At 43.1% G+C, this 6,706-nt stretch overlaps 1 protein-coding gene across 11 annotated transcripts in view; it reads right to left on the minus strand.

The window, feature by feature from the left end:
* LOC148903240 (protein FAM184A-like) overlaps nucleotides 1-6,706 on the minus strand; it is a 66,350-nt gene that overhangs the window by 40,374 nt on the left and 19,270 nt on the right. For 10 of the 11 annotated variants that reach the window (XM_088998425.1, XM_088998403.1, XM_088998394.1 and 7 more), the window contains exons 2-7: nucleotides 5,605-5,682; nucleotides 5,289-5,423; nucleotides 4,560-4,658; nucleotides 1,043-1,249; nucleotides 314-487; nucleotides 62-223 (exon numbers count right to left, since the gene is read on the minus strand). In XM_088998425.1, coding sequence (XP_088854551.1) covers nucleotides 62-223; nucleotides 314-487; nucleotides 1,043-1,249; nucleotides 4,560-4,658; nucleotides 5,289-5,387 — 741 coding nt within the window. In that variant the 5' untranslated portion in view covers nucleotides 5,388-5,423; nucleotides 5,605-5,682. Of the gene's footprint in view, nucleotides 1-61; nucleotides 224-313; nucleotides 488-1,042; nucleotides 1,250-2,893; nucleotides 2,946-4,559; nucleotides 4,659-5,288; nucleotides 5,424-5,604; nucleotides 5,683-6,706 lie in introns of those variants that run through there. The other variant, XM_088998440.1, reaches the window with a different exon arrangement.

Genomic DNA, 6,706 nt, shown 5'->3' on the forward strand with positions numbered 1-6,706 from the left:
AAACATCGAAAATCTTGTGCTACACCCCTTTCCAAACTGCAATTCTGAATTCATTCTTCACCTTGATGGTTCCCTCAGCATTGACCATGGACGTCTGCAGTCTGTTGGTCTTGTCCCGGTTCTCGCGCGCCTCCTCCTGGGCCCTCTGAAGCTCACTCCTCAACTTTGAGAGTGAGCGCTGCAGTGCCGCCTCCTGCGCCTGGAACTCTTTTCGAAGCTCAACCTGAGAACACGCATATAATTACAGTCAGATTCGGACCTCTCGGAGAAGGTGCTGCGTGTGTGTGGTGGAAGAGGGACCGTGTGGTTCTACCTCGGTCCTTTTCCAGGCGAGCAGGTTTTCAGTGGTGAGCTGGTGCGTCCTGGTCATGGCCTCCAGTTCCCGCTCGTAGTACTCTTGAGCCTTGGCCAGTTTGGCCTCGTATTCCTCAACCACCCGAACCTTGTCCTTGGTCAGCTCTTCCACCCTCTCCATTAAAGACTCCACCTATGTGATAAAGAAAGGGATAAACATTGTTTGATGTTTTTTTAATCTCAAATTTAATTCCTCATGATTGCCAAAAGACACATTTGAACAATAAAGGGATGAAGAATTTTAAAAAAGGAGTGTGTTGTAATAATGGTTGTTTTTGTTTCTCCCCACATTGTTGCATTTTATTTGTTAAGGCTTAGGCTAAAGACAAGTTAAGCATGAATTAATATAAAACACTGTCTATTTATTGAATGAAAGTGATTAAGCACTCTGTCTTTCAACTGATGTCGACGACAGGGACATTTTACCAGGCAAATGTCACATCAATCAGATCATAAAAAAGATACTAACAAATCTGTGGCTTTACTTGATAGGAAATAAAAATGTGTGTAAAAGAGGGGAATGACATGCAACAATTCACATCTGCACAACAAAACCCCAACGCTTGTTTCAACAATAAATCAGGCTACCAAAACCGCAATTATCCCGTGAAGTAACTTGCCGCATAAACTGTCTCCAAAAGGCAAAGTTAGTGAGCGTCAACCTCTTCTCTCTTCCTTTCTGTCCCACCTCTTGTCTATGGAGCTCGGCCAATTTCTCCTGGTCTTCGGTGGAAGTGGCGCTCTGGTTCTGCTGGCTGTTTAGGAGTTCCTCCACCTCATGGCGGTGGTTGGACCTCAGCTCCTCCAGCACTCGCCGCTTATCCGCCTCAAACTGGGCCTGAGCCTGGCTGAATGCCCGCAGCTTCTCCTCAAAATCCCGACGCATCTCCTCCACCTAGTGAAATCACGGAAAATATTCTATTCTATTTGGAGGCGTGCGAGTTGTGCCGAGCTATACTTGCACAGTAGTTCGAACCAAATTTGTAACATCCTTAACCGTTAATATCTTGACATAAGCTGACGTGAACAAATCCTTGCAGCTTTTCTGCACCCCCTGATACAAGAAACGTGACACATAGACAAATCATATAGACATGAGGTTGAAGAAGTAAGGAAAAATGCTATGTTATGTTATGTTATGGAGCTGAGTTCAATACTTGATACAAAGAGGGAAACTAGGGACTGCCTGCTGCTTTGAGATAATACCAGAAAAGCATGATATGGATGATGCGTGGTGTGATGTGGTATGATACACAAAATTGTATTATTATTACATACTGTATCTATATTTTTGGGATACTTAAGACACTTTTTTACTTAGTTAAAATGATGGAGCAACGACTCTTCTCACAAGCACATGTCAACAACTGGATGTACGGTGTAATGTAGTTAAAAGACCCGTTCTGCTACACTGTACTACAGGTGTGTCAAAGTCATTTTTTGCCGCGGGCCACATTGTAGTTATGGTTTCCTCTCGAGGGCCGTTATGAATTTGGGGACCCCATTAGAATGTTTAAATTCCTTCAAATATTACAGATAGAGCACACAGCAAATTAATGAATAACTCATTTTCAAATCTGAAGTCAAGAATAATGACTTTTATTGTGGTTGACATCCAAAAATATGAAAATTTGGCTCAGATTTTAGCAATCATCATGGAATTTCAACAAGTTTGATTTGTTTTCGCGGGCCGAAAAAAATGATGTGGCAGGCCGGACTTGGCCCGCGGGCCTCGACTTTGACACCTGTGCTGTACTACATTAACTCATTCACTGTCAGACGTGAAAAACCTGTCCACTCCCGTGCCAGGGTTTTTGTCATTTTCACTCCTAATTTATGTGGGTCTGGAGTAATATGAGGTGCAACTGAGGGAGGCTGTACAAAAGGCAAATATGAGGTGCATATGGGGGTGGCTCTACAAAAGGCGAATGCTGCCCCGTCGTGCCAGAGGTCTGACCAGCGCTATATCAACACCACCGCAAAAAAAACGAACAAATTTGGAAATAGCTCTCCACGTCATATTTTCAATTCCCGAATAAATTCGGGTTTGGCAGTGAATGAGTTAATGCCCTTATAATGTGCCAGGTGTGTCAATGGAGGAACTTTTAGTTGCAGATTTTTTTGCACAAAAGTGTACGACATATAACAAATGGATAGGAGGGCAGCGGGGTGTGGTGTTGTTGCTAAAAGTGTCAGAGATTGAATACAGAAAAAAATAACTCTTCACACACACATTGCAGCTCTGGTTTGCTACGTCGCTTGTTATGGTGTCCAAGTGTACAAATAAAAAGGCCAATTTAAAAAATGCTTCCATCCATTAATTATCTAATTTGCTTATCCTCACAAGGGATGCTGGAGGCAAGCCCAGCTGTCGTAACGCAGTCGGGACCCCTTAAATTGGGTGCCAGCTATCCATTTACCTACCATACATTCTTTGGGAATGCGAGAGGAAAGCGTAGCACCCAGAGAAGACACACACAGGCATGGGGAGAGCATGCATAATAAACACACAGAGGCCGGAAGTGATATTGAACCCTACACTTCTGCACTGTGGGGCGGGCGGTCGAACCAGCACTCATCGTGCGGCAAAGCTTTCAAAATAAAAGCACACAATAAGTTACATTTTACTTGTCACTTGTCATTGTCACTGTGAGCTTCAGTCAGAAACTGTAGGGAGGCTTAATGCGGGCAATACTTTGTCAACATCGACAGTGTCTTATAGAAATGTAAACAATTAACGCATCCATGTCTACCAAGTAAAATTGCAAATACCGTCAAATGGAGTGTTTTTAAAAAGCTGATGTATCTTTTTCAGATGAAACTTCTTCTTCTTTTCCTTTCGGCTTTTCCCTTCAGGGGTCGCCACAGCGAATCAATGTCCTCCATCTATCCCGGTTTTGTGCATCCTCTTCTCTCACACCAGCTACCTTCATGTCCTCTTTGACCACATCCATAAACCTCCTCTTCGGTCTTCCTCTCGGTCTCCTGCCTGGCAGTTCAAGATTCAGCATCCTTCTTCCGATATAGTCGTTCTCTCTCCTCTGGACATGTCCAAACCATCTCAGTCTGGCCTCTCTGACTTCCTCTCCAAAGCCTCTAATATAAGTTGTCCCTCGAATGTACTCATTCCTGATCCTATCCAACCTGGTCACTCCCAAAGAAAACCTCAACATCTTCAGCTCTGCTACCTCCAGCTCTGCTTCCTGTCTTTTCTTCAGTGGCACTGTCTCCAGTCCAAACATCATGGCTGGTCTCACCACTGTTTTATACACTTTTCCTTTCATCCTAGCTGAAACCCTTCTATCACGCATCACACCTGACATTTTTCTCCAGCCGCTGCAGCCTGCCTGGTCACGCTTCTTCACCTCTATTCCACACTCTCCATTGCTCTGGACAGTTGACCCCAAGTACTTAAAATCCTCCACCTTCTTTATCTCTTCTCCCTATAGCATCACTCTTGCACTTGGATCCCTCTCATTCACACACATATATTCTGTCTTGCTGCGACTGATCTTCATTCCTCTCCTTTCAGGGCATATCTCCACACCTCTAGTTTCTCCGCCACCTGTTCCCTGTCCTCGCTACAGATCACAATGTCATCTGCAAACATCATGGTCCAAGGAGATTCTTGTCTAACATCGTTTGTCAGCCTGTCCATCACCATAGCAAATAAGAAGGGGCTCAGAGCTAACCCCTGGTGGAGTCCCACCTCCACCTTGAATTCCTCAGTCACACCGACAGCAAACCTCACAACTGTCCGACTGTCATGATACATGTCTTGCACCGCTCTGACATACTTTTCTGTCTCTCCAGACTTCCTCATGCAATACCACAGCTCTTCTCTGGGCACCCTGTCATACGCTTTCTCCAGATCTACAAAGACACAATGCAATTGCTTCTGATCTTCTCTGTACTTCTCTATCAGCATTGTTAAAGCAAACACTGCATCTGTCGTACTCTTTTTTGGCATGAAGCCATACTGCTGCTCACAAATGTTCACATCTGCTCTTAGTCTAGCTTCAACTACTCTTTGCCAGAGTTTCATTGTATGGCTCATCAACTTTATTTCTCAGTAGTTAGTACAACTCACATCTCCTTTGTTCTTAAAAATGGGCACGAGTACACTTTGTACTTCTTTTTTCAGATGAAACTTATTAACACTGATTTCTTTTTTTCGCCCAACTTGCGTGCTTGCGTTTGGATACCTCTCTGCTCATGGAAACCACTCGCTGCGTGTGTTGGGCTTCAGTGCAGAGCTGTGAATCCTCCATTCTTTGTCTGTACATCTCAAACTCAGCCAGAGCCTGCAAGAGCACAACCACCATTGGCTGTCAATATTCTGTCACCCACCATAGGCACAACACCCACATTAATGGCAAGGCACGTGAAGGTAAACCATTATTTACACCCACATTTACAACGACGGGCAGTTGAGGATAATTCCTGTCCTGGGGATCCTTGATTTTATGGGTGTCTGTTTAAGCAAATAGTCTACTTTTTGATTCTTGCTTCATGTGTTTTTTTCCAGACAGTGGATCAGGATCAAATACTGTATTTTTATCACTTATTGGCTTGCCACAATGTTATAAAATGACATACATGAGGTCATTATACACAAGCGCTTCCTCACTATATCATCAGGCAGCAATGAAGTCAACTAGAAGAACGATACAGTTAGGTCTGTTCTACTTTTTTTGTGTTCAACTTAGGGGCCCTTGTGGCTGTTGCTCATGCATGTGCAGAAGAGCTTAAATAAAGAAAATTATGTCACGTTCCATCACAGATTTTCATCTATTTCCAATGGGTTTGCATAGAAATTGGACAACCCTGATGTGAAGTGATTTGTTCAGTACCATCACAGTATAATTACCGGTAAGTCAAGACAATTAAATCAAATGTCTATCCCTTACGATGACTAAATGAAATCTTGTGACCTGTCTTTTCATGTGTTCATGTAATTCGACAGATTCCTCCAGACTGGCCAGCCGCCGGCGGAGATCGGCCTCATCCACCATCTTGCACTTGTACTGCATAATCTTATCTCGGGTTTCTGTCACAATATGCTGCACCTGAGCAGTGACAAAAAAAGGGTTGAAGAAGCATTGGACATTATTGATGGAGTCAGTCATCAATATCTTTATTGTCAAAATGACATTCTATCACAGCACTAATTTCAACATCATGTAGTTGGCATTATTCAAAGTCCTTAGAGATATTTCTTTGTAGGATGCATCCTAAAACAGTCAGTACCTCATCCTCGTGGGCTTCCTTCAATGAATCAATCTCCTCTTCATGCTCGTCATTCTTGGTGTTGAGAGCATAGATAACCTGGAAAACGAGATGACAGAATGAGGATCAGTTGTGCGGCTTGCCATGGACCCTCAATGCGAGATCAATAGTTGTACAATGACGAGCAGCATTGCATATGCACAATGAACTGCAGAGAATGAAGTCAAGGAATTCTCCTCCTGTTTTTTGCCTGTCTCTTAGTCTGTCTGTGAATCTTATTTATCCAATGTCTCCTCCACCAAAGCACAGGGAAAAAACTGCACACATTTACTCAGTGAATATAAGTTAGGGTGAGTACCAGAAGACCTCCTCAGTCATGCTCGCTCACTCCCACACGTGTAAGCTGGATTTATAAGCGCTCCAGGTGAAGGATTCGCTCCTGCGAATGCACTTTTAAATCATGAAAAATAAAGCTTCAGGCAATTGAGGCTCCCAACACTCCTCCACAAGCAAGTTTCACCACAGTCAGTTGAATCCTAAACCCACTGCGGCTGGCTCATTCAAATTTTGTGAAGAGGAGTCAGAAAATGCTAAGTCTGCACCAGAGGCTTCATTCACCTCGAGCCTCAAACCTACTCATGGGATGTGCAAGACCACTTTTGTCATGTCCTTGTTTATAATGATAGAAGTATTATTATTATTATTATTTGCTGCTGTGAAATGTAAATTTCTCCACTGTGAGACTAATAAAGGCAAATCCAAATCCAAATTATTAATTATTATTATTATTATTATTATTATTATTATTATTATTATTATTATTATTATTCCATTTTCCGTACCGCTTATTCTTCATTAGGGTTGTAGGGGGTGCTGGAGCCTATCTCAGCTGTCTTCAGGCACGAGGCGGGGGACACCCTGAATTGGTTGCCAGCCAATCAAAGTCAAAAAGTCAAATTCAAAGTCAGCTTTCTTGACAAATATGCTAATATGCATGACATACAGCACATATGAAATTACTGTCCTCTCGGACCCAGCATGCAAGGCACTTATAATGACTTTAACAAACATAATAAACATGAAAACGCCAATTTGCCGGGAGAGGGGAGCCGCTGTGTGTTCA

This window comes from Hippocampus bargibanti, linkage group LG01 (genome assembly GCF_051943395.1).
Source record: "Hippocampus bargibanti isolate YZ-2025 linkage group LG01, ASM5194339v1, whole genome shotgun sequence".
In the NCBI taxonomy this organism is placed as follows: domain Eukaryota; kingdom Metazoa; phylum Chordata; class Actinopteri; order Syngnathiformes; family Syngnathidae; genus Hippocampus; species Hippocampus bargibanti.